Genomic DNA, 27,863 nt, shown 5'->3' with positions numbered 1-27,863 from the left:
AGTTTGAAAAATGATATGCCTCAGAAAGGTCGTGTAACACAATATTTCACAACATACGTGTTCTGCTAGTCTTTTCTGTACAAAATAGATTAAGCCATTAGAACAGCCTTTTCTTTACAAAAACTGCCACAGCCACTTAATCCAAAGATTTTGTCTGAAGCGAATAAAACTTACAGAAGATTTTTATGTTCTAGTTTAATTAGATTTCAGATATTGTGTTGCAATTAATTCAGGCTTCCACTTTATCTTCACTCGCACAATTCAATAATGATGGTTGCCATAGCAGGCCACAAAATGCACAATGAAACAGACCCTGTGAAAAGGGCAGCTGAAATGCAGAGGATGGAAATGTGGAGGTCTCATTGTTAAGGCAGTTTTATTGCGGTTACTCTCAACATGGTATTACCGCTCCCAACTGGACACATTCATACTTTTATCATCAATCACTTTCACTGTCAAGCAGCCTGACAATGTCCAAACACCTAGTCTACTACATAAAAAGAAATGCGATTTAGAAGAGACGTATGACAGGGAGGGAAGAAGATGAAATGGCCCACGGAGATAATGGGAGAATATCAGGGACACAGTAACTGTCTCTCCTAGGGAAACAACTAATGACAGTGCCATGCGTAATACAGATGAAGTAGCCTGGTGCGGTATTGTGAGATATGTTGCATTTATGATTGCCATTGCGTCCTACGGAAACTCTGTCACATTATAATGGGATGGCATTATAATGGGATATGTTGCATTATCAATAGGAGCAATGAAGTCTTCTGCATCTGTAGTTTAAATGTAGGGATTGCCATCTTGAAAAAAAATCAAAGTATACTGTACAGTATTTTTTAATCATTTATGAAACTCTAAGGGAATTCAAGTGAATGGGCGGTCAGGGTGTTTTTGTTTTTTTGGCATTGGGAAGGGTACTATGGCTTAAAAACAACTGGATGCAGCTATTAAAACCATCACATCATGTTGGATAGAAAAGTTACAACCAGATATAAAGTGCTGGAATTGGGAAAATTAAAATTCTTTTACAAATGGATTGACTTGAAACATTAAGGAGTTTTTTTCTATAAGCGACAAAGTGGAAAATACTGTAGGGTCATTCTTTGAAAAATGTTCCACATTGAAGTCAATTGGGATTTCCAGGGTGATAACAATTCAATCCCCTGATTTGGCACCTATAGAAAAAGCCCCAATGCAACAAAGACAGAGAAGCCCCGAAAATGCAGACATTGGGAACTGTGCATTAATTCTTGGAAGCCCATGGATCAGAAATTGTTCTATGACATTTAAACATATCACATGAGTTGACTGAAAAACACTACATCATAAAGCAAGGATGGCAAATTAACAGGCTGAAAAGTAGGTACATTACGCCTTATCTTATTATTATACTTTATGATGTCATACCAACTACAGGTAATTTTAAAAAGAGATAACAGGAGGAAAACAAGGACAGAAAGACCAACATATTATATTTATAAATTTAAAATAGAATATGTTACAGTTGGTTACTATATATTTATTATATTCATTGATTTTCTAAGGAATTAAGTTAGTATAGGTTCATGATTAATAAATGTTAATCTTGAAAAGAAAAGGGGGGAAAGGAGAAAAAAACACCTACAGATGAAAAGCCTAGAAGAATGTATCGAAAACTGGAAAATATCTAAATCTAATACTTTATTGATTTAAAACACAAACAATAGATAAAGCCGAGTAAGGAATGAGTATGAGCAAATACAATTGTTTAACATGTTTCTAAATCTATAAACATACTGTAATAAGTCTGGTGTTTGTTATGTAAACAAAGTATTATGGAATGGTTGTTTTTATAAATTGTATTAAAAAAAAACTACAATTATACTATATCTGTAATATTGACTGCTTATATATTGTATGGCCCACTCATGGGGGCCCCTCAGTTCAGACACCCCCCAAAATTGTGCACTGCTGCTTGAAGACACAAGGGCCAGGAATCATTAAAGCATGATCCGTGCTACTGCGATCCAAATGGGCACGATAGTGCATTCTGCACTTTGATGACTCCCAGGCAATGAGGTAAGAGATGCCCAGAATAATACATTTACAGATTCATCTTTGATTATCCAAATTTGCAACCTAATCTCTGGTCAGGATTCACTAAACTCGGATAAAGGATATCAGGGCTCGATCGTGCGTTAGCAGCCATTGGGGGGGTATTCTCGTAGCTGCGAGTTTGTCCTGGTCAAACCGTGCGGTTTGACGTGGTCATAAACTGCTAAATGAAATTTGACAACAGTTAGACTGTATTCTGCATTACAGATCCCAAACGTGTGGAAAGACACCTGTTCACAGAAAGGAGCACACCTGATATACTTGGGAGTAGAGATGGGCAAATCTGCCCAAATTCGGTTCCCGGATTTTCTCGCATTCCCCCCCACCCCCCCAAAATCCATTTCACGGTATAAAACCTGCGGTCGGATTTGGACGGTTTTAATTTGCGCGGATTCATGAAAATCCGCCATTCGATACAATCCGTTGATGGATTTGTAGAATCGTTGGTAGATTCTTAAGAATCCGCTAGCGGATATCTGAATCGCGGATTGGATTCCGCAAATCCCTCCACGGGCTGCGGAATCCGTGGCGTGTGTTGGTAATAATATTTTTTTTTTAAATCCACAAAACGTGAATCGCCCTTTTTAAAATTGGTAGGCGTACCAAAGGAACCGACCGATCCCCTGCAGATCCAAATCCGCCGCGAAAAATGTGCCCCTCTCTGCCTGGGAGATATGCCAATAGGATTAATTTAACTATACTTTGCATATCCTTTTAGCACGTCTCAGGTATCTCAGGTGTGCACAGGTGTCTTTCCACATGTTCGGAGGGTGGATTGAGGGGATATATGTAGTACTTGGGACTCTACTACAATACGTTTTTCTCACTTGAATGGAACTAACGCCTGCTTTAGGTAAGAGGTGCAACACAGGTTTCAAATTGATTATAATGATGCATTTCCGTATCTATTGATGCTAATGTTATTTGAAGCGATGTAGCCTTATTGAGTTAACAGGGCTATGAGAACTCCAGCGAACTGGCAGAAATTGTGAGTTTGAGACATTTGTGTCATAACGCTCGGATTTGTCGAGCACGTATGAAAGCGCTTCTTAAAAAAAGAACACTTTCTGGCACAGTTTTGACATGCAATAAGGGTTTACAGAATGCGAGAGAACCTGCACATCTGAGCGACGAGGGATCTTTCTGCACGGATATGCACTGTTGACCTGAATGCCAGTTAATGTGGGATTGAGCACAATTACTCCTTATCAGAGTTTATTGAAACTAAAAATGTAATTACAAAATAATTCTTCTACACTGTCCACTTCTAATCAAACAAACTCTAGCAAGTATAACCTACCTCTAAACTATTATAACATCTAATATTATATTGATGTAACTCCTCTTATTCCCTAGTACTGAGACCGTATCCAGACTAAGGGGAGTGAGGCCTGAGTTCACCTTCTCGGTGTGAGTGTGTGTGCCCTGTTAGAAAAGACTTATACCAAATCGGTTCTGAGGTTTGACAGTAAACAACACAGCAGAGCTCCTCTGATCATTAACAACCACTTTATAGGCACGATTCTAATTGCTGTTGTCTACAGTATGTACACATGGGGCCCACATTAAAATGTGAAGCTCTTACAGTGTACATACAATATGTACCAACACGTGAAACAGTTTATATTCCTCAGTATGAATAGTAATACTGTTTATACACAGGGCAGAATGAATACTTTCCTTGTTACACAATATACATACAGTAGTGTCTAAATAACATTTTAATCAATGCCTCAGAGAGCTATTAGGGAGAAAAATGAATATATTCTACAGTACACTAATTATCCTTGGATTTTTTTCTTATGCATGTGTCAGAAAAATACATAATTTTCCAAGCTTTTCTGCATATACTAGACCCATTAGTATTTTTCGCTTTCATTTAATTCTTGCTCATTTACTCGCTGAAATCTTTCTCTCTTGTTTTTCCACTCTGTAAAATTCAGAATAAGCTGCACAAAATATTGTCAGAACAGTTTGTGACTGAAATACTATGCAGCCCATATTTACCATGCAATAAGACACATGTGCGTGAATGGCCAACAGAGGTCTTCCTTATGGCACATTACCGCTTCCTCAATATGGGACGGTATGTCTTTAAAATGACCAAAGTATCATATTATTTGAGTATTCTTTTTATTTGTTGAGATATATGTAGGTAAATGTATGATCTTTAACCTCTTTTGATTATACCTGCTTAGTGCTTGTCCTGGTACCTCTCTGTATTTTCAGTTTCCCTGTTTTGAGGCAGCCATACTGTAGCTCCTCAGTGTACTTGCAACATTGTTGCTACAAAATGTAGCTTTACCCTATGTTCCCTAGCCTGTTGCCTTGGTAACGCTCCCTTCTCTCAGCTGGTTGAGCTGTTCCTGTTCCCCCCTGCTATGTTTGATTAATTGGCATATCCCAGTGCCTGGTCCTGCCTGGACAGGAAAGTGTGCTTTCTTTTCACCAGCAGCCTTCAGGAACTGTCATCTCCTGGGAAAGTTTAATGTCTTTTACATTTCCCTAAGTAATTATACCTCCTACATTCCCCCCCACCCTCCCTCCACCAACTCTTTGCATCTTTATGTTATTGCTCAATACAAGCTTACAGAAGAAAGAAAGGACTTGGTGTGAATAAAAGGGGATACATAAATCCAGAGGGGGGTTTTAAGCCCCCAGTGGAGCAAGAAACCCAGGGCTGCACTCACGAGAGAGAGTATAGAAGGGAACACACAATATGTCCCGGGCCAAGGTACATTCTCTGCTCCCCAGGCCATTTAAGTCTCTTATCAGTCAGTACTTCCAGTGTCATATATACTGGTAATACACATGTACCTCCAGTACACCTGATATATGAGACTTAGTTTCTACCCTGGTCATTTACCCACCTCATGTTTTAATGCACCTTTCTCTACCCATTTACCCTACACCCCCGGATGTTCCTTTCCCTTGTATATATATTTAATAAACCTTTTTTGTTTTTGCGTTGCGTAGCTTAGGGCTATTGGCCCGGGACATATTGTGTGTTCCCTTCTATACTCTCTCTCGTGAGTGCAGCCCTGGGTTTCTTGCTCCACTGGGGGCTTAAAACCCCCCTCTGGATTTATGTATCCACAAATTTTTTACCCTATGCACCATGAGCCATATTACTCTCTACATTGAATAGTTAAGGTGAGCGATAAGCATTTGTGTGTTTGTGAATAAAAGGGGAACAGATTACGCTATCTGGCTCTTCCATTAAAGACAGTGCGCAGGAGTCGAAATAGTAAAATATATCTCTACAGGAGCTGCAGTAGAACAGTTTCCTGAAAGGTCAGTCACTGCCTCACAGCTACAGACAGCTTGAGAGAGCAGAGCCCTGCATATACACAGGCTGCAGCTACACAGACTAGCAAGCCCTGCAGCTTTGCACAGCTCACAGTGAGGTAGAAGCCATCACACCTACCCCTGTGCTATGTCCCCACAGCAAGTGCTACCAAGGGCCACGCTCTGGACATCAACCAGGACACGGGTCAGAGCTATGGACACCTGTAAGTACAGCTACCGCTATGCTGACCACTGCAGGATATCGACCGGCACCATCTGAGACAGTCATCCATCACTGACGCAGGCAACAGACCACACGCCACACACATCGGCTAAGGCCTACATACACCTGCAGAATGGCAGAAGTCAGACCTTCACCAGACACCACGCATGAAAGTGACAACTCAGACACTGAGACCGCTACACAACCGCAACAGATGCTAGAGGGTGTGAGGCCTAAGCAGACAGTTACACTTACACAGAAGGCCTTCGAAAAATATGAGGCTGACATTGACGCGCAACGTGACAAATTACAGAAGGCCTGGGAAGATACTGAACTTGAAATGCGTAATTTTACAAAAATTAGCAACCAAGAAAAACAGATTAAGCAAGCTATAATTCAACTAAGGTCAAGCCACAGACATTATCAAACGCTGTCACAGACATATCTCACCTACCTGAAAAGGATCAACACAGAAGAAAGCCTCAGAGAGTGTGACCTGCAGGAAGCAGCTGATCTGGAGTGTGATGGCTCCGTGCAGATCGCTATCATGGAGGCCAAAGGCCAGAGAAAGGACCTTTTGCTGGAGACCGCATCACAGCGCTCCAGCACATCCACGCATTCAACAAGGTCAGCAAGATCAACATGATATAATGTGTCCAGCACAAGCACAAACGCTACCAGGGCACAAGATATCGCATAGGCTGCTCGCGCAAGGGCCGCATACACTCAGAAAGAGGTAGCCATGAAACTAGAGAGAGCGCGCATTGAAGAGGATGAGCAGAGGGATGTCGCAGCCGCTGCGCGTAGGAAGGCCGAGTTGGACGTGAACTTAGAAGGTTAAAGTAAACCAGAGGGTGCCGCCGCCACAGCCCAAGCCGAGGTCATAGAGGCAGCCGCGAGACAGGATGGCGGGGAGCAACCATACAGTCGGATAACTTCAGAGGATCCAAACCAACGTACTAAAGACTATGTGAGGTGCATCCCCAGTGTAAATGCCAGTTCACCATCTCTACCTGATGAGTAGGATATCACAGAAGCCGAAGCTTTGGAGTGTCCATATGGAGAAGATGTTGTTTCTTCAAAGGCATACTCTACCTGGAATAGCTACAGCTACAGCAGTGGTCCATACGCCCGCACTCATACAGGTGCACTACAACAGGCTTGCAATCCAGGTACACCCACATAGAGAAATACAGCTCCCCACATTGACCAGCAGTCATCGCACATTCACACCAAGGAAGAAGCAACTGCAAGGTCCTTCCCGGCAACCACCATTGCCCCAAGAACACACTCTGCACACAAGCCAAAGACGCACAATCGACCCCTCTCGACCCTACAAGCCAACGCTGTAAACATAGACGGCGGAAAGAGCAACACACCAGAACGTGAACGCCCAAATCCGCCACAAAACCATTATACAGATGCATCAGGCCTAACAGACATGGACAAGTATATGATCTGGTGTTATATGGTACAAACAGGACTTACCAACTTCTACGACCATGCTGAGAAGTACAGAGTATGGAAGTCCACATTTAAATATATAATCAAGGGCCTGGATTTCACTGCGAGGGAAGAACTCAGCCTTATAACCAAATGAGTGGGCAAAAAAATCTGTAGAGCATGTGAAGAGACTCAGGGCAGCAAATTTAAACAACCCTCAAGTAGGTCTTAACTTAGTATGGAAGAGACTAGAAAGGTGCTAATGGTAGCCCAGATTTAATCGAAGACGCATTTTTCAAGAGAGTCGACAGCTTCCCAAGAATCATGGTCAAAGACTATACTAAGCTACTAGAGCTCGGATATCTGCTGCAGGAATTGGAGTCTTCAAGAGCAGATCAATCTCTATCAGGTCTCAACATCTTAGACTCGCACGTGTAGTAAAACCCATCTTGGAGAAACAACCTCAAAACCAGATGGTCTTTGCAAGGTTTAAAATACAAAAGGGAGAAGCAAGTCACCTTCCCCCCCTTTTATTCTTCTTGAACTTCATTCAAGAAGCAGCTAAAATGAAAAATTATTCCAGCTTTGCCATGTGTACACACGCTGCGCCCAGTGCGAGCAACCTAAAGAATGAAGGACTGGTGACAAGATACGGTAGCACCAGAACGCCTATCTCGGTCTGCAGGACAGACGTGTCTTCTAAAACATCTACATGTTCCAATCATTCTACTGCTCCAAGCAGGGAGACAGGGGACCCAAATAGGGAATGCCCCATACACAAGAAGCAAACACCCACTTAACAGGTGCTTTGGGTTTTTGCATAGAGAAACGCAAGAACCTACTTAGAGAATTTGGAGTTTGCCTCAGGTGCTGCACTTCCATAAGTCATCTATTCAAAGACTGTAAAGAAGCCATCAAATGTACAGTGTGCAATAGTGACAAGCATATAACATTTCTACATCCAGAGGCACTGACACTTGACCAACTCAACAACCCTTCCTCCATGGCAAAGCATGGCGGGGAGGAAGGAGAAGAGCAGTCACGATCACCATCTGTCACATCCCAGTGCACGATATTTGCGGAGAAGGATGTGACCAAAGGTCCAGCTCCAAAATATGCCTTGTTGCAGTATAGGGCCACTAGGATGTATGCAATCATCGATTTTCAAAGCAACAGGTCATTAGTCAAGTCAGAATTCTTCAACTTGTTCAACACACAAGACAATGCCTCCCCCTACACACTCAGAACATGCACAGGACTGACAAAAGGAAGGAGAGCGAATGGCTATACCATACATTCCATGGATAGTAGAATACAAATACCACTCCCTACGCTCATAGAGTGCAATCATGTGGCGGCGAACAGGAGCGAGATTCCCACACCAGACGTGGCACGTTATCGCCCTCACCTTAAGGGAAAAGCTGACCGCATACCACCTATAGAACAGTATGCCAAGATTTTGCTACTGCTTGGCATGGACATCCTGAGTGTGCACAAAATCTGCGAACAGCGCAACGGACCCCATAACGCCCCATTTGTCCAGAGACTTGTCCTAGGATGGGTGATAGTGGGCAATGTATGTATTGACAAAGGGCACAAACCAGACTATGTTGATGCCTGCAGAACAAACATAATGGAACATGGACACACATTCCTCTTCAAACCATGTCTTAGCCATATCCAAATTACAGGAAGGCTTAGCAACAAAGAGAAACAAGGTCATACCCCTGAGAACCACAAAAACATCTTTATACCAGAGGAATGTGCCAATGGCCTAGGATGTTCAGAAGTCTAGACGACAAAAGACAATGTACCACCTTCACCAAAGGAAGAGAACGATCTCCTGAAGGTGATTGACAAAGAGATCATCCAAAATAAGACAATCAGACAACTCCACCTCAACTTCATCCACCCAGTGGACATCTCCTAACCAAAGGAACGGGAATCGAAAATTCCACAGAAACAGATCAGTGGCACAATGGGCCACCAGACCAGAACCCTGCAGACCACACTACTGAGTTAGTGTCCACAGCTCATCACCAGAACCCTGCAGACTACGCTACTGTGTTAGTGTCTACAGCTTACCCACAGTGCGTGTCATTGCCAACAGAACCAGACTGTGAGTTATGAAGAAATGTAGATTTGTTGTAGAATATGATATCTTTACACAGTTGACTTGAAGAGGTTTCTAAAGTTATGTACACTGTAAATCGATCTAGGAAGAACTAAAAAGTTGTTCCTCCAAAAATCACCAAAATATCCAAAGAATTTATATTTTAAGAGATAGATTATTTATACTTCACACATTGACATAGTGCATCATTTGCAGTCATCCACAAGGTATATGATTAGAGAAAGTACCTATAATTTGCTTACCTTTGACCCTGAAAATCCTGGGGGGCCAGTGGCACCACTTTCTCCCTGTATAGGGCATAAAGAACAAAACAAGGAACCTGTGTCAATGTAAAAAAAAAGTGCAAAGAGAAATGTGTTTTGATGAATTGGTTCATTTTCTGGGTGCATTTGAATAAAATAACATGCAAATTGTTACTCAACGACACTTAAAACTTGGCTGATTTTTTAAATAAAAAGATTAAATAAAGCCAAGCACAGAGATGTAGAATGTAATTCATTTCATTATAATCTGTGTGTCATGTAACCCCCCCTAACCTCTCCATATGCTACTCCCCAAATTGCAAACTAACCCACATGGGATAAAAAACTCGAGCAAAGACAGTAATACACTGACACAGAGGAGCAAGATGGAGCTGATGCAATTTGCTTCAATTGTGCTCTAAATTTGCCTTGATAAATCACCCCCCAAATTTCAAATGTTACCAAAGTAAAACCTTTATTTAATTAGGTTTATTATGAAACTCTAAGCATGAACAGCTTTTATGATTGATTTTTATGATCTAGAAATTCAAATAAATTATTGTAAAATTCTTCTAGTGGAATTATTGACTCCACATGTAGAAATGTCCCCATATCAGAGAACAATGCATAGTTAAATAACTTACCGGTTCTCCATCCTTTCCCTTGCCTGGTAACCCTGGCAAGCCAGCAAGTCCAGCTTCTCCTGGAGGTCCAGGCAATCCCACCTTTCCTTCCTTGCCAGGCCCACCCTAAAAAAAATATTAAATGTAGGATTATTACTGTAGGTATTGTTAACGGATTACGATTCAGTAATGTATAGTCAGGATTTTATTTAATTTCTAAATATATTTCAAATCCACACCATGGTAAAAAACTGCAAGCTCTTCATTGCTAATGAAACGTGCCATATTAAAGCCTTTATTCAAAGAGGCATTGTTTTACATAGTATAATAATATGATACAATTAATTCAGAACCTCAGCGTACCCCTGTTAAATCGGAGCTGCACAGCCAAACACAATTAGCAGAAATAATATAGATTACTGAACTACAGTAGATGCAATTCTACAAAGAACTGAAGCCAAATGTATTAAGATACAGTAGTTATGCATTCTGGTACGTCTTGGTTTTCTAAAAGTACTATCCAAGAATTCCAAAGCACGGGCAATCAACTTGTGCTTATGTACAAGTGTCAATATATAGTACTTTTTGAGGTGTTAATATTTAATAATAGTTCTCTAATACATCATTTAGAATTGTTAAGGTGGATAAAATCTTGACAAAATATTGTACTAATTTGAAGTATCTAGTCTCCAAGCTTAAAGGAGACTGTCAACAATTACAATATTAGCAATGAAAAACAAGTTGTCTATTATACATATTGTGATACAATAACTGTCCTTGTATTGTCTGGAGTGGTGCAGCTAGTGTGCTTTCCAGTCTACAGGGAGTTAATCTCCCCTAGAGAAGCTAGCAGCAGCTGCAACCTAATTGAGCAGGCTGGACTCCTGATTGCATAGGGAGTTCAAAATCAGGAAATTGCTTGCTCAGGGAGACTGCTTTCCCCCAGAGAAAGGGGGGAGAGAGAGAGAAAGTGTTCCACAGCTAATGAAGAGGCTGGCATAGTCCCTTAGACCCACTGGACAGTGGTCGTGGAGTCTGTTTGGACTGACCGGGTCTTAATCCCAGGAAGGACACGAGACTGCGCTGAAGCAGGGATGTCCTATCCATATCATTGCATCTACAGAGAAGAGGGATTCTTTGAACTCTCGCAGGGTCCAGAGGGAATTACCTGGAGCCCCAACAGTAACAGACCAAGAGCTAAGTGATATATTAATGTACCTAAGACTGTTCATATGGGGTGCATATGATAGAGCATGTTTTGGGCGTTTAACCAGTTTAGCTGGCGACCCCGTTAGAAAGGGCTGGAGTATGCTTAGTTAGTTTTCCCTAAAGGGAATAGGTGTTATTTTTATTATTTGTTTTGACTTAAAGGGATGTGGGCCTGTCTGTTGGTGTATAATTTAACCCTGTAAATAAACCCTGTGTAGAGAAATACGTTTCCGGCCTTATTCTGGGACTAAAAGATACTGCAATGTAATGTAGGCATCACAATATTTACAAATAACAAGTACTGTACCTAATGAGATGAAAACTGATTTAAAACGTAGCATAGCATACAGTACCTTCTCTTAACAAAAGGGAGATGTCATCAGGCTATCATATAAGTTAATGTACAGTAATGGTAGAGAACACATTGACATCTTGGACAGGTCTCCAAACCTGCATTACCCCATTATTACACAGCATATAGTGTTTCCATTGCAGCTAGCGATTCTGAGTAATCGCATGGAAAGGAGTATGCATAGTGCGTCACGCTTTGCTTCTATTCCACTTGGAATATAACAGAATACCTGGCTGTGTATTGTATGATGTGTGATTATGGGGAACGGGAGATTTGGGGACCTGTCTCATACATGTTTTTTTATCATCACCAATCAAAACATGTGACCAAATTGCTTTGAACAAGCTACTATTGTATTATATTATAAGTGCAAGGCTGTGGACCCAGTGGATACTCAGTCAAGACAGGTATCAATGAGACATCACAAAGAAGGGGCTAGGACAGGAAGTAGCTCAAAATGTGGTGACCGCAGCTTAATCCAAAAATCCAACTTTGAGATTTTCAACTGAGCAATTGTAATATGTCCTATCGGATCTAAAATCATAGGTGCTGGCACAAGACTTACTGTTCCATAGATCCAAAAGACTCAAATTACACTAATTCTAATTACACAGCCCCAAGGGAGTCATGTATTGTAATTTTTCATCACTACCGCCCGAGTAGGGTGTGTTTACTTTTCACAGATTCTCGCTGCAAAGTTGAACTCAGGTGACCTGTAACCCATGGTCACCATGGTAGGAGCAGACAACATATCATCAAAAGTTCATGTTTCCATTACATAACCAGTCAGTCCCAAGCTATAGAGTCACCAAAGTGGCTGGGTGAATTTACATATACAGTACAATCACCACTGTTAATCAACTAACAGATGGAGCAACCAAATTAACAAAATCTGATTTAATGAACTATTCACAGTTTAACATGAATAGCTGGAGTTCAAGCAGCAGACAGATGGTGAACCTGTCCACTCCCTGCGGTTTGTACTTAATATGCTTGATAAACCTAACTCTTGTGTTTTTTCTTGTACTTTTGACTAGAACATGAGACTACTAAGAACACAGTGAAAAGGATGCTGTGTTTTTTTAAATTTTTTACCTTTTCTCCCTTTAGTCCATCATTTCCGGACAAACCAGCGTCTCCCGGACTTCCCTGAAAAACAAGCACGTTTGTAATAGCAGCCATGCAGGTTTTACACAACATTATTTGCATAATGCCAAGTTATCAACAATCTTAACATGTAAAGTGGTATTTTCCTTTTTTGTATAATTAACCAAACCACACTTTATAATGTGTTGCAGAATACTGTCAGCAGAGGTGTTGATTTCTTAGCACTGAATAAATTAATTATGCTGTGTTTTTATTTACCTTTTATCCTCAAATTCTGAATGCGGTGCTGTCATAATATGTGTTATGATTTACTTTTCCCTATATTTGTCCTTTGTGCCGTGTTTAATATTTACTGCTTAATATAAGTTCTAGAGAATAACAGTGCTACTTTATTCTTTGTAATATGCACTAAAAACCTCAAATGAGAACTGAAATACACTCGTATTAAGTTTAATGGGTCGAGCCTCATATGGAAAACCCAGTACAAGAAAATCAGGGTTCATGCCCTTCCTATCCAAGCGTGCCGTCAGTTTTTCTTTCTCTGGTATCTCTTTGTGACGGTGCTTGTCTCCAATCAGGAAGCGGACCCGCAAGGCTAAGGTAGGGATGCAGAATAACCAACCAGAGCCCAGGGACAGAGTCCTGTTAGATTATTCGTAGTCAGTAATCAGGCAGGAGGTCAGGGCTGGCGGCAGTGGTGTACAGTCCAGTAAACAGCCAAAGGGTCAGGGAAGGCAGAAAGCAGCAAGGTTGCGGTCACAGTCCAGATTCAGGGAAAGGGAAATCCAAACAGACAAAAGGGTGACAGCAAGAACTGCAAATGTTAGAAACTTGCTCGGCGACTCCCACCAGGAAGTGCAGCCTTATATAGCAGGCTTCCAGTAACCAAAATGGCCAAATTGAGCAGAAAGGGCAGGCAACCTTGAAAACCTGAACTGTCCGCAATACCCGGCACGATCCAGCAGAATCCTTACACTCTTACTTTGTACCCCTTTTGGGGTCCCACACGGTTCTGTCCTTGACCCTCTTCTCTCTATGCCTATCTCTTGGTGAACTAATACATGTCAATCCCTACACTGGTTTCCCATATACTACAGAATAAAATAAAAATTCCTAGCTCTGAAATAGAAAGTTCTCAATGATGCTGCCCCTCCTCTCTTACATCTCAGCCCTCGTCTCTAAATACTTCCCTAAATGCTCCTCCATTGTGCCTATGACCTCCGCCTCTTCTCTTCCCTTACTACCTCCTCTCACTCCCGCCTATAAGACCTCCCATGCTACAGCCTCTCTCTTGAATTCCCTATCACTCTCCAACAGTCGGTCTAGCCCCTAACATCCATACTCCCAAAAGTTATTGGGACCAGCTGTGCAGCTGGATCAAACTCCATCCTCAAGATGACTCAACCCAACCACGAGCAGCCACTTTGCCCCATATCCCTATAATAGTTTTTAAACTCTCACAACAAAGCAGGGCCCACATTTCCTTTTGTATCTGCTTGTACTTGTTTGTCCTTATTTGGTACATCATTGTGTTTATGTCATTTATGTTTCCCATTGTACCCCAAAGTGGAATATGTTGGCACTTTATAAATAAACAATATTAATAACAACGAAGCCACCTGAATCATTTAGGCTTTTGATAAATAGGCTTTCAAGATGTTATTTGTGTGTTTATGTCCCTACAATCCTATGTACCTCTTGTGTGTCACATGAGGCTGAACAGTGAAGAATTTTTATGGCAAACATTTTTTTTTTTTTTTGGAATAGATCAAAAAATGAAATATATATATTTACCACACTCCCTGGCAAGCCACGGATTCCCTGAGGACCGATTGGGCCGGGAGGACCCTGTTAATAGAAGGAAATGCATACAATGGTCAGCATAAGAATCTGGTGCAGGTTATACACGTTTGAACTCCACTGAAATACGAACATCCACCTTCTCCATTCACCACCTTCAGAATAGCAAAGAAGCAAAACATTTTAATATGCATAAAAATATGAAGAGAGAAAAGCGCTGATTTCATATTGGGACATTAAAGTACTTTGGTGTTAAAATTTCAGACACGTTATAAATGTTTTAACTTTGTTGTTTCAAAATCAGTATACCTGTATTAGCCACACTAAGACTTGAGGACCTTATATCAGGTGATATATACCAGGGGAGCTCAACTCCAGTCCTCAAGCCCGTCCAATAGGTCAGGTTTTCAGGCTATCCCAGCTTCAGCACAGGTGGCTCAAGCAGAAGCTCAGTCGAAGGTTTAGTTTCTGTTTAAGACACCTGTGCTGAAGCAGGGACTGATTGTCTAATCACCATACAATTACTAATGTCTGGTGAAAAGGGGCATCAATCATCTATAAACCCAATATACATATTACTGTGAGTGATTCATTTTGTAGTGATAACTCCTTTAAAAATGCAACCCTACATAAATGGCCAGAAAACAACCCTTTGCAAAGAATATAACCATCTAATCGGGTTCCCTAAATAATTATAACTGTGCTGATAGCAAGGATGTGTCTGATTTAATTTTTTGAAAAATGGACCCAAATTGCCTTTCCCAGGGGCCTCTGAATGGGGAAGTTTTTGCCAATCAAGTGTTTTCGTAATGATTAAGCTTGGGGGGTAACGTGGGCTTTGCCTGTGCAAGCACTTCCTCAACACACAGTGACATCATACAAAAGGAAGCAGCTAGAGGAAATAAAACGACTCTCAAGTCTCATCTCACCATGTGTACAAATATATCAAACAATACTTCAAATGTGTGAGATTGTGGTAAAAAAAAAGAACAAAAAGGCATCAATCATCCCCATGTAACCCCCTTAAACATGCCACTGGAATGATATATTTCACTTTAGTCCTTGGCGGGATATTCCCTTGAAATAAATGAAGCGCATTATTTTACTTACAACGTCTCCTTTTAGTCCAGGCTCTCCTTTGACCCCTGCTAGCCCCATTAAACCCTGCAATTCACAAAGAGCACATTACAATTAGTTTGCATACATCATATTCATTTTGTATTGTTATTACTGTACATACAGATAAACCATTACTTTCAGATCTCATTACTGTAAATAATATATATATATATATATATATATATATATATATATATATACACAGTATATATATATATATATATACACAGTATATATATATATACATACACACACACACACACACAGCAGGGCCCCGGGCATACGGCGGGTTCACTCTATAGTGAAAATCGGCGGAAAGCGGAACCGGCGATTTTCAGTTGTGCGCATGCGCAGTCCGGCATTTCCCCCCCTTGTGCGCATGCACAAACCGGCATTTTACGCCCTTGTGCACATGCGCAAAGTGTTCTGCTTGCGCAACCTATGTTCTGCGCATGAGCGCCGGCGGAAACAGCCCGTTCTGCGCATGCGCAACCTCTGGGCAGACATGGGGGTCCCCTTCTCCGTGCCGCCGTATCAGCGGATCGCCGAAAAGCGGGGCCTTGCTGTATATATATATATATATATATATATACAGGGCTCGACAAAGTAGAGTAAAAGGCGCTCAGCTGGAAAAAAAGAAACTCGCAATGTTTAAATGTCCAGCATCGCATGACCAGGACATTTAAACGCATAGGAGATACCGGCACCCCATATCTGGGCCTCTATCTCGGGAAGCAGGGGGTCCCCAGACTTGAAATCAAGGCGGTTTTGCTCCGGAGACCCCCTGCTCACGAACACTAGTATTACATTTTTTATTATAACACTGCGATCTCTGGGGAGATATGCGCAGGGAGAGGCGGCTCTCTCTTTGCAGCCAGATCGCACGGGGAGACCTTTGATTGAGGCTGAGATTAGTTTTCCTGCCTCGCCGAGCGAGTTGGGTTCAGATTCTTTCTGAATACCGTGATAACTCAACTGACAAAACGTTCGGCAAGAACATGCCAAACCTTGCGATGTAGCAGCAAACTAATCGAGGCTACCAGCGTAGGCCCCTTAATATTGAAACTACTCACATCTCCTGAACAAAGCATTGGATTGAAAATAAAATAATGTTTTCAATCCCCTGAAAGTGCAAGAGATCTTTTATAGTGAATATATACAAAATATGCAAAAATAAATAAAAACAGCGATCAATGCTGAATTCTGTTTTAATTTAACAAAATAGATTTATGTTACTGTAACCCTTTTTGTGAACCGGCCGACCCACCCAATCTCACATTGGCCCCTCGTGGTCTAACCGGTCCCTTTCCCGGCAACACACCTGCTCCTAAAGGGTTACTGGTACTGAAACACACCTGCGGCTCCAGGAGATCTGAGCCTCCGCTAGCTGGGAGCCTGGGGAAACCCTTAACGTTACCTGGTGCAGCGCCTCCACTTACCCAGGATCCCCCGTTAGGAAAGATAGCCCTGAGTAAGAAATACCATAACACACGTAGATCAAACAATACTAACACTTTACTTAAGAACACATATCACATACCATAACACATTACATAACATAACATAACCCTAACATAACCAGATGCTCTACCCGCATCACCTCAGCCCAATGTCTGGTGTTCCCCACCCAGTGTCTTGTGATCACTCCACACCCAATGTCTCGTAAATCCTACGGAGGTCGTGGGTGACTGCGCAGTCACTATGTTAAGCTAGGGCCCAGTTGGTGCACTTAGAATACTTGAGATACCTTCCGAGCACTCCGATGCTCGGGACCGCAACCACTTCTCAAAGGGTCAGACGTCCGTCTGATCCTTATTCAGGTCTTCCGCCGGGAACCCCAACGAGGGTCCCACCGCTTCCCGGAAACTCCAACCGAATCACTGCAACACCACCGTCGCACGGGCACAGCAACCGCCTTCCTATCACTAACTACTACGAGAGTGACAGCAACCCTAACCTAGGGCCTGTCCCTGAAGAACCGCAACCTGGGATGGCTTGGGGAAAGCTCCTAGGGCCTGTGAACAATAACCTGCCCCCCCTTCCCCTAGCTACCCCGTCCTATCTGTAACTGCTAATCCTAACAGCCTAACGCACCTGCAGCCAACACTCAGCTCACACTGTCAGCCTGCAGGGATTCACCCACACTTCACATACACTGCACGCACTGCGCCCAGCACATGCAGCGACCCACACACAGACAGCTGCAATCACACACAGCCACCTGGATCCCGTAGCAATCCACTACTAGCACACTGTGCCTATTTGCCAGTGCCCACAGCCCTCTCCGCTGTGGCACTGCCAAACCTGCACCTTCCACACTCAAGGGTCACCTCCCTAGCTAAGGCGTCCCTCTTCAGTTACCCCCTGCCCTTAGCCGGGAATTGGGGCCTGCCTGGGGATTTAGGGAGAACCCTTACCTGATGCAGGAGCCACGCGCTCCTTGCACCCTTCCTACTCCTTCCTCTGCTCTGCCTGACTGACTGTTGCAAAGCCCGGGAAATGTATCTATATTCCCGGGCTGAGCTTCCTCCAGCCCTTTTGGCTCTTCTGGGGCACCTGGTGCCTGTCTCCCTAAGCCTCCTGGGAATTGTAGTTCCCAGGGGCTGCCTAAAGCATTGGGGCCGCGTGCACGCTTCCCTTGCGCATGCGCGAACCCCTAATGGCCGCCTCACTCTCCCTCTACACTTCCCTACTCTCGCGCGACCTCTCCCTATCCCTGGAGTCCTATCGCGCGCTTCCGCCCTACTGCGCATGCGCGAACCTCCGCGCAATGGCGGCGCCTTCTGCCTAAGCCGCCGAGCCGGTTGCAACGCGATCACGGCCTTAGCGACGGCCCGATCGCGTCCCCGGCAACCAGCCTGCACCGCTCCCTGCACTGGCCCCCACCCTCGCGAAGTGCCGGCGGGTCCGTCGCAGCCTCCGGCGGCACCCGCTACCTCACGGCACTCGCGGAGAGGGGCCAGGGATTCAAATTTTACCTCGGGGCTACATTCTCCCCCTCGCAGAATCCCAACGCCCTCGCTTGGTTAGCATCCATGCAGTGATTTATATAATGGAAAATGCATTGTAAACAGTACATCATACACAAGCAATTTCCCATTGGTACCCAACATCCCCGCATGGATACCCGAGGCCAGCTGAGTCTCAGAGTGGAGTGCCCCTAACAGACTGGGTGAGGGTATCCCACCTTGACTCCTGCGATTCTTTTGGAGTTCAAAACTGGTCGCTTGCACCAACCCACCTTCTCCCCCTCGCAGAAAAAATAGTAAGGGGGCCTGGGTGTTGACCCTTGCCGGATCCTCCGGTCTCGTCTCACGGGAGACAGGGAGGCTCAGTCTCTTTCCTCGGTCCACCACATGGCGAACATAGCGCTCCATCGCGCACCTGGGAGAGGCCACAACTACCAGAGCGGTCTCAACAGAGTCTTTGTCCGCTCCAACCATCCCTTTAACGGTGACTTCTTCCGCAGACGGCACCACTTCTTCGGGTAGGCCCGTTTGGAGACTCCTCCCACAGGAGTATGTGTCGCTCCGGTCCGCTACACCGGATACCTGGATAAGGTCGAGTTCATTCCACGATCTGCAGAGATCTTCTGGGGGAGACACCTCCACCAGGACGCGATGACGGGGTGAGCCCATCGCCCGGGTGACCCTACCTTTGGAGTCACCAGGCCCCACGATCACCGGGGAGCCCACACCCGACACCCCTGGGGCAGTCAACTTACCCCGGTCGGTATTGGCAGGTACTGATCCCACGCCTGGGACCGCTGGTACCTCGGTGGTAGGCCGGACTGGCCGTTGCAGGGCACACGGGCCCACATCATGGTCTGGATCAGTTGAGACCGTCGCTTTGGTGACCTCACTGGAGTGGTCCGCCGGCAGGCGCATCACCACGCTCGGTGGGTCGCTAGAATCATCACACATGGGCGGGGGTACAAGCACCTTACCCTGGCCTTCCGGAATCTGTGGTTCTGGTCTCGGTGGTTCCTGCTCGGGAACCGGGTCTGGAACTGACATCTGGGGTTCCGACATCTGGAGCTCCGCCTTCAGCGGCTCTGGCTCAGCGTCTGGAAAGTTCATTTGGGCACACGGGCCCTCCACCACCTCCATGGCTAAAGTGGACAAATCAGTGGCGGCTTCACCCACCTCGGTAGCACCTTCAGGCGCCTCTTCCTCCGCAGGTTCCGCCATCAGAAGTTCCTGCTCCTCCACTTGCACGTCCCCTTTGAGAGGGTCTGCAACAGTGGTCTGGACACACGGGTCCCCGGCGGCCTCTGGAAGTAGAACAGACTGGGGACACGCATCACTTACTTCAGGAGAGAGGTCCGGCTCCTCCTCTTCTTCATCGGCTGGTTCCGCCGCCTGGGGCAGGATAGGCTGTAGGAACCAGGCCCCGCAACACTCACATTGAGGCCCCCACTCCAGTGCCTCCCTAGGACAGTCACAATTTGGCATAAAACACTGGATACCCAGTTCTCCATCCAACTCGATGTCCTTGAAGTCGAGCGGTAACTGCGACAGGACTGCTCCCGAGGCACAGGCTTTTTGCAGGCAGGGACACACTAGCACAACTTCATCTAGTCCTGTCGCTCGCCAGGGCATATACACATTGGGGTGTAACCCCTGGCAGTCTATTGCCTTCTCAGGGGAAGGACACTCCATTTCTACAACAGTGTCCCCTCCCACTGGCCGTTCTGTAGGCTGCGGCAGTTTGGGTTGCAGGGTCGGTACCCTGCAGTAGCCACATACACGCCCCCAAGCCAAATTACAAGACGAGCAGTCACCTTGGTTACAAAAACAGTCTAGGTACCCCTCCTCGTTCGCGTCTTCCAACCGAATTTTTACCATGCACGCCAAAACATTAAGGTCCATACTACCCCAGAGACTCAATGTTTGTATTGTACATGGACACAACAAAAAGGATACGCTCCCAGCCTTGGTCTGCCAGGATCCATACGACGGCGAGCAATTTTCTCTGTATCCAGTACTCTCTTTCAGGGAGTGCTGCGAGCTCTGTACTGAGTCACTCACAGTGTGGGGGCGGGGCTCGGGTTTTCCCGCCAGTCCTGGATAACTGTTGGCAACAATTTCCCGCGCGGTCGGGAACTTAGCACGTGGCTTCCTCCGCCTTGAGGGCTTCCCCATGGCGGAACAAAAATAGGACACAAATTTAGAAAAACATGTACCGGGCACCCCAGGTCTGATATCTCAGCAGCGCCTCCAAATGTAACCCTTTTTGTGAACCGGCCGACCCACCCAATCTCACATTGGCCCCTCGTGGTCTAACCGGTCCCTTTCCCGGCAACACACCTGCTCCTAAAGGGTTACTGGTACTGAAACACACCTGCGGCTCCAGGAGATCTGAGCCTCCGCTAGCTGGGAGCCTGGGGAAACCCTTAACGTTACCTGGTGCAGCGCCTCCACTTACCCAGGATCCCCCGTTAGGAAAGATAGCCCTGAGTAAGAAATACCATAACACACGTAGATCAAACAATACTAACACTTTACTTAAGAACACATATCACATACCATAACACATTACATAACATAACATAACCCTAACATAACCAGATGCTCTACCCGCATCACCTCAGCCCAATGTCTGGTGTTCCCCACCCAGTGTCCTGTGATCACCCCACACCCAATGTCTCGTAAATCCTACGGAGGTCGTGGGTGACTGCGCAGTCACTATGTTAAGCTAGGGCCCAGTTGGTGCACTTAGAATACTTGAGATACCTTCTGAGCACTCCGATGCTCGGGACCGCAACCACTTCTCAAAGGGTCAGACGTCCGTCTGATCCTTATTCAGGTCTTCCGCCGGGAACCCCAACGAGGGTCCCACCGCTTCCCGGAAACTCCAACCGAATCACGGCAACACCACCGTCGCACAGGCACAGCAACCGCCTTCCTATCACTAACTACTACGAGAGTGACAGCAACCCTAACCTAGGGCCTGTCCCTGAAGAACCGCAACCTGGGATGGCTTGGGGAAAGCTCCTAGGGCCTGTGAACAATAACCTGCCCCCCCTTCCCCTAGCTACCCCGTCCTATCTGTAACTGCTAATCCTAACAGCCTAACGCACCTGCAGCCAACACTCAGCTCACACTGTCAGCCTGCAGGGATTCACCCACACTTCACATACACTGCACGCATTGCGCCCAGCACATGCAGCGACCCACACACAGACAGCTGCAATCACACACAGCCACCTGGATCCCGTAGCAATCCACTACTAGCACACTGTGCCTATTTGCCAGTGCCCACAGCCCTCTCCGCTGTGGCACTGCCAAACCTGCACCTTCCATACTCAAGGGTCACCTCCCTAGCTAAGGCGTCCCTCTTCAGTTACCCCCTGCCCTTAGCCGGGAATTGGGGCCTGCCTGGGGATCTAGGGAGAACCCTTACCTGATGCAGGAGCCACGCGCTCCTTGCACCCTTCCTACTCCTTCCTCTGCTCTGCCTGACTGACTGTTGCAAAGCCCGGGAAATGTATCTATATTCCCGGGCTGAGCTTCCTCCAGCCCTATTGGCTCCTCTGGGGCACCTAGTGCCTGTCTCCCTAAGCCTCCTGGGAATTGTAGTTCCCAGGGGCTGCCTAAAGCATTGGGGCCGCGTGCGCGCTTCCCTTGCGCATGCGCGAACCCGTAATGGCCGCCTCACTCTCCCTCTACACTTCCCTACTCTCGCGCGACCTCTCCCTATCCCTGGAGTCCTATCGCGCGCTTCCGCCCTACTGCGCATGCGCGAACCTCCGCGCAATGGCGGCGCCTCCTGCCTAAGCCGCCGAGCCGGTGGCAACGCGATCGCGGCCTTAGCGACGGCCCGATCGCGTCCCCGGCAACCAGCCTGCACCGCTCCCTGCACTGGCCCCCACCCTCGCGAAGTGCCGGCGGGTCCGTCGCAGCCTCCGGCAACACCCGCTACCTCACGGCACTCGAGGAGAGGGGCCAGGGATTCAAATTTTACCTCGGGGCTACATTACTTACCAGAGACCCCAACAAAAGAAGAGTAGAGGCTCCACGGATTTTGCAAATTCAAATATTTATTGAAGCCAAAATTATTGAATAAATTAAATTATTCAATAAATACTGGAATTTGCAAACTCCGTGGAGCCTCTTCTCGTCTCTTGTCCTGAATTCTGCACATGGAACACAGCGGGCCTTCCCTTACCGAGAATAAGTATAAGTATCCTCTATATATTTTTTCATTGCCGGTGTGCAACATTTATCTTTGTTGTTTGTGTACTTACCTGAGGCCCCACAGGTCCTCGCGTCCCCTCCTCTCCTGCTACGCCACGTGACCCCTAAAAGAGAAAGAAGTGGGGAAATCCTCCTGGTGATGCTTTTCTGTATGATTTATTAGAAATATTTAGGTAAATAAATATATTTCTCTTCCAACAATAATCCTACTACACACATAATGGGGCTGCTCTTATAAAGGAACATGGCGATGTGTTTGGCTGTTGAGTTGTGTGAACCTGTCTTCGTTCTTGCAAAATGTTTCAAGCATGTTAGGGGACCTGAGGAAGATACAGTATACATACAGTACACTCATGGATATTCCATCTGTGCTGTACTTTGTAAGGTAGAGCATTTTTTTGTCATTGTTGCACCCACCATACCCTGATTGTGTCAGACATATTTTGCTGGCGCAAATTGATGCAGATATAAGTTGTTTCTCCCTGTTTTGGAACAAATTGTTACACCTGCGTCTTTGTTTCAGAAAAAATAGGAGTTGGAATGAGAGCTACCAGGGGATGAAGTGCAGAATATTATTGTTTACCGCGAGTTCTGTCCAGATGCACTGTATGTATATCAATAAAGCACCTTTTGTTTTTTTTAAAGTTCCTGGCGCTTATCTTTTTCCTTTCTCCGTATTAACACTCAGAGTGCACCCACCCAGCACCCTTCAAAGGCCTGAGACACTGAGCACTGCCATTGTGTATAACCTATTTGATGTGGCCTCCAATAATAACAAAAAGTTGCACTCACGGGTTCTCCTGTCTCTCCTCTGTCTCCTTTTTCACCTCTTTCTCCAGGTTCCCCCTGAAATAATAAGAAATCCTCATCAGCATAACATCAAGCTCGACGACCCCTAATAAGTACTCTAAGGCTGAGGCCAGGCTGGGAGCGGGTGCGCTGGCGCTCGAGCGCCGTGATGTCATGCGCTCTGCTCGGCTGGGCGATTTTTGGCCACCTAGTTGCTCGCGCGGGGGGGGGGGGGGAGCACGGCCATGACATCACAGAGCTGGTTCGCCCTCATTTGGCGAACTGCTTACATGACATCAGCGAGCAGCCAAATCAAATTTGGTTGTCTCGCCAAGCAGCAAGCGCACGTGTACGCGTGCTCGCACCCTCACCCTGGACGAGGGCATTCAGAGTTATCACTCTGATCACGCCGACCGTGAGCGCGCGGTTCGCCCAACCCAGGCCGCAGCCTAAGGGAGCTATTCTATATTGTACGAAGTGGCCATTTGCGATGATTTTGACCCAAGCAGCTGCTTTGGAATATATTGAATAACCTCTATTTATCTATTTTAACAGCTCCCTGTATGTTTACTGAGAAAATAAATACCTAATTTTACTAAACTAATCACTCAAACAGTTTTTTGTAACAATAGTCTGATGAGTAGGCAATAACATTTATTAATTAGGTGGGTGCCGAACAAATATTTACTAGCAGGGGATGCACAATGTAAACAAGGTTGGGGCCCACTGATCTATAGAATACATGTTGGGCAGACAGTTAGGAGTATTACACCTTTACGTATCATAGCTTACCTAATGCATGCCTTCCTGACCACTATTAATACTAAGGAGTGCTAATCTTAAATTAGGTATTATACCAGGTAACAATACATAGGATACTCTGGCATCTTCAGTATTGGAGCTAAAATACTGAAAAAAATTGGTAATTTTAGCCCATCTAGTCTTTTTTTCTGCATTATCTCTCAGCTTAACTATTTTCTTATGGTTCACTTCACCCAAAACGTTTCTGAAAAAAAATGTGATATAGAATTTGTCAGAAACCTTACAAAAACGTACAGGGTTAGAGATCTGCTACATGTTAGCAAAGCCGGAGCTGCCACTTCAGAATATACAGAATCTGTCCCACAGGGAAATAAGATCATGAAACAAAAGTACTGAGATGTGTCAGTGTGTAGAGGATTGGGTAGAACAGAAGAATGTAGTGCTCAAGCAGTCCAATAAGGTTTATGTAACATAAAGAGATAAATGTCCAGATACTCATGCAACGTCCTAAGTAAGTGCTCTTCTGCACGAAACGCGAAGGTGCGTTTGTGAAGCCCCTGTCTTTTGGCTAATAAATTGGTTGCTAATAAATTGATCTCAAAGAAAAACCTGGCGCCAAAAGTTCGTTGGATAATCCTGTACTCCTCAGGGGATCAGCACACTTGCTTAACAGGCCATGTAGGGGAAAAAACACAAACAGACACAGATCATAGTGCAACACTGTAGGGTTAAAACAGGTCTACACTAATACACACACTGCACATATAACATAGAGACTCCTAGTGACTATAAAAACTATTTATTAAATAAAAAGAACTATGCCATAAAATGGTATGGACAAATGAGAACACCGCTGGTCATCCAGATGGGAAAAATCAGAGCCCTACTTACAAACAGCAAGGCAAATACAGGCACTGCAACAAAGAGTCCTCCGGGTGCTGCTGATGTCTTTGCAGAGATGTGATTCCTGCTGCACCGTGCTGACTCTCCCTCCAGGGGTTAACAGGAACAGTGGCAGTGTCGGAGGCCCGCTCGTGGGGCTCACAGCTCTACTCCACGTGAGGCTGCTCTCCTCACTTCCTCCTCCGGTTACATAGGCTGTCTCAGAGAGTGCCCGTGCCCTTAAAGGGACAGTACAAGCGTCCTGTATGCCAAGAACTGACGGCTGCAATGGGGCTCAAATGTGACCAAGTGTCCCAAAAAGTCCAATACCAAGCTCAAAGTGACTGTGTCACCTGCCCTACGCGTTTCGTGGATGTTACTCCACTTCCTCAGGGGCTACAAAGACTGACACTGAATGACATATACATATACCCTAACCAATTAAAAATGAATTGCCCAATTAGGCTGTATAGCCTGCATGTCATTAATATCAAATCACTACGTCTCTAACAACATAATACACATACAATACATTAAACAACATTAAAAACATTCAGATAACAACTGATAACCGTATATCCCAAAATTGAGGCCAGATATAATATCATAATAGGCATTGATATATACCAAAATGCCAAATTGTGGCCAAAGGATAAACAAACCTGCTTAAGCCACTTAATATGCTACTGCTGGTACAGAGTCAAATGGATAAGGTGTCATCCATTAAGTAATGGTTGCACTTAACTTAATGTTTGTTTGAGCCATCTCATCTACCTAAAAAGGAGCCCAGTTCAAAATCAATATTGAGCCCATATGGGGATAAAGTCTTAAGTTCATAGATCCAAAAGGCCTCCCTCCTATTGATGTGTTGAATGTTATTACCACCTCCCCAATTGGGTGTACACAATTCAATTGACAGATAAGGCCCTTTGGATTTTTGCCATGATGTACCAAAAAGTGGTGGGACACACTGTGTAATGTTAGACCCTTTTTGATGTTGTAGATATGTTCATATATACGTCTTTGAAACGTACGACCAGTGCGACCCACATATTGCAGGCCACAAGGACACTGCAACATATAAATGACAAACTCCGACTTACATGAAATATGTGACATGATTTTGTAGTTTTTGGCGGTGACATTACATTTGAATTCTGTGCTACAACAGCTGTACTTACAGGCTATACATTTACTGCATGGTTTAAACCCATTTTTAACCTGATTGATGTTCATTTTTATTTCACCTTGTTTTAAAGGGTAACTAGGTGCCAGTTTGTTCCTAAAGTTACCAGCTTTCTTAAAAACAATAGATGGCTGTGGTGTTAGTATCTGTGACAAAGTTGCATCCTGCAACAATATAGGCCAATGTTTGCCAAAAATATTCCTTATTTTGGGGGGCCATAGCGTTATATTGTGTTATAAAGGAAATATTATTTTTCCCTTGGCTGTCCCCTTTGTCCTTATATTCCAGGAGAACTGGATCTATTAGATCAATTCATTTTGTACCTTAATGACAATAACAGAAATTTGAAACTGATATGCCAATATGATAAAACTACCATTAACTTTTTGGATTTAAATATCAGTATTGTTGATGACCACATTCATACACACTGTGTGAAAGTGAAAAAAAGGCGCTAACTCTATTAGTGTTCACTTATATTATACAGTGAGTGATAATAAAATCAAATGATATATAGCAGTGAAAACGTGATATACAACGTGAAAAAATGAATTAAAACCCCCTGCTCAAACCCAGCTGGTAGGGACTGGTTCCACTAGTCCCACAATTCGTCGATATCCGTTTGCAATCCAGGGGGAGCATGAAAGGGAAATAAAACAAAATACAATAAGATGTAAGTCAAAAACGGGCAGTGTGACACAATGGTCTGTGCAAGGAGGGCTTCTAATCCAAGAATATGGAGACTTCCGATCTCAGCAAAGCAGCAGTGTATATAAAAGAGAAAAGATATCCGTAGTGCAGACCAATCATATAAAACGTGACTTTATAGGGTTTTTAAAAATGAACACTTACAATAAAAACATGTAAATAATGCGTGTATCACAATATTGTGACCGAGGAGAGATTGCTGTTAGCTTCAGGCTCACCCACCACCTCCGATTTATGGACCCTGCGTGGGACACTGTGGCATGGGACTCTCCACCTCCTAGGATCCCTATGGGGTGTACTGGTCCCGTCAGCTCTGTTCCTCGTGTAGGACGCCGCTCTGCTCTTCGCCTGGAGCTCCCTCTCGGGTGGGCTGTCCTGTCCCCTCCGGTTAGCTCCGATACGTCACTTCCGGTTGGTCGCGATCCGTCACTTCCGGTAGTGGGTCTGCAATCTCTGCCACAGCTTCTCTCCTTCTCTGGGCGGCTGCCACGCTACGCGTTTCGCCAATAGGGTGCGTGGCTTCCTCAGGAAACCCTATTGGCGAAACGCGTAGAGTGGCAGCCGCCCAGAGAAGGAGAGAAGCTGTGGTAGAGATTGCAGACCCACAACCGGAAGTGACGGATCGCGACCAACCGGAAGTGACGTATCGGAGCTAACCGGAGGGGACAGGACAGCCCACCCGAGAGGGAGCTCC

The 27,863-nt window shown here is 45.0% G+C and overlaps 1 protein-coding gene across 1 annotated transcript in view; it reads right to left on the bottom strand.

The window, feature by feature from the left end:
- COL22A1 (collagen type XXII alpha 1 chain) overlaps positions 1–27,863 on the bottom strand; it is a 515,441-nt gene that overhangs the window by 75,022 nt on the left and 412,556 nt on the right. The window contains exons 34-40 of the mRNA XM_075581796.1: positions 23,635–23,688; positions 22,893–22,946; positions 15,635–15,688; positions 14,519–14,572; positions 12,713–12,766; positions 10,078–10,182; positions 9,434–9,478 (exon numbers count right to left, since the gene is read on the bottom strand). Of these exons, the coding sequence (XP_075437911.1) occupies positions 9,434–9,478; positions 10,078–10,182; positions 12,713–12,766; positions 14,519–14,572; positions 15,635–15,688; positions 22,893–22,946; positions 23,635–23,688 (420 nt within the window). The remainder of the gene's footprint in view (positions 1–9,433; positions 9,479–10,077; positions 10,183–12,712; positions 12,767–14,518; positions 14,573–15,634; positions 15,689–22,892; positions 22,947–23,634; positions 23,689–27,863) is intronic.

Source organism: Ascaphus truei, chromosome 2, assembly GCF_040206685.1.
Source record: "Ascaphus truei isolate aAscTru1 chromosome 2, aAscTru1.hap1, whole genome shotgun sequence".
Classification (NCBI taxonomy): Eukaryota; Metazoa; Chordata; class Amphibia; order Anura; family Ascaphidae; genus Ascaphus; species Ascaphus truei.
Note: the sequence above shows the minus strand (reverse complement) of the source record. Positions and strands in the feature narration are given on the sequence as shown.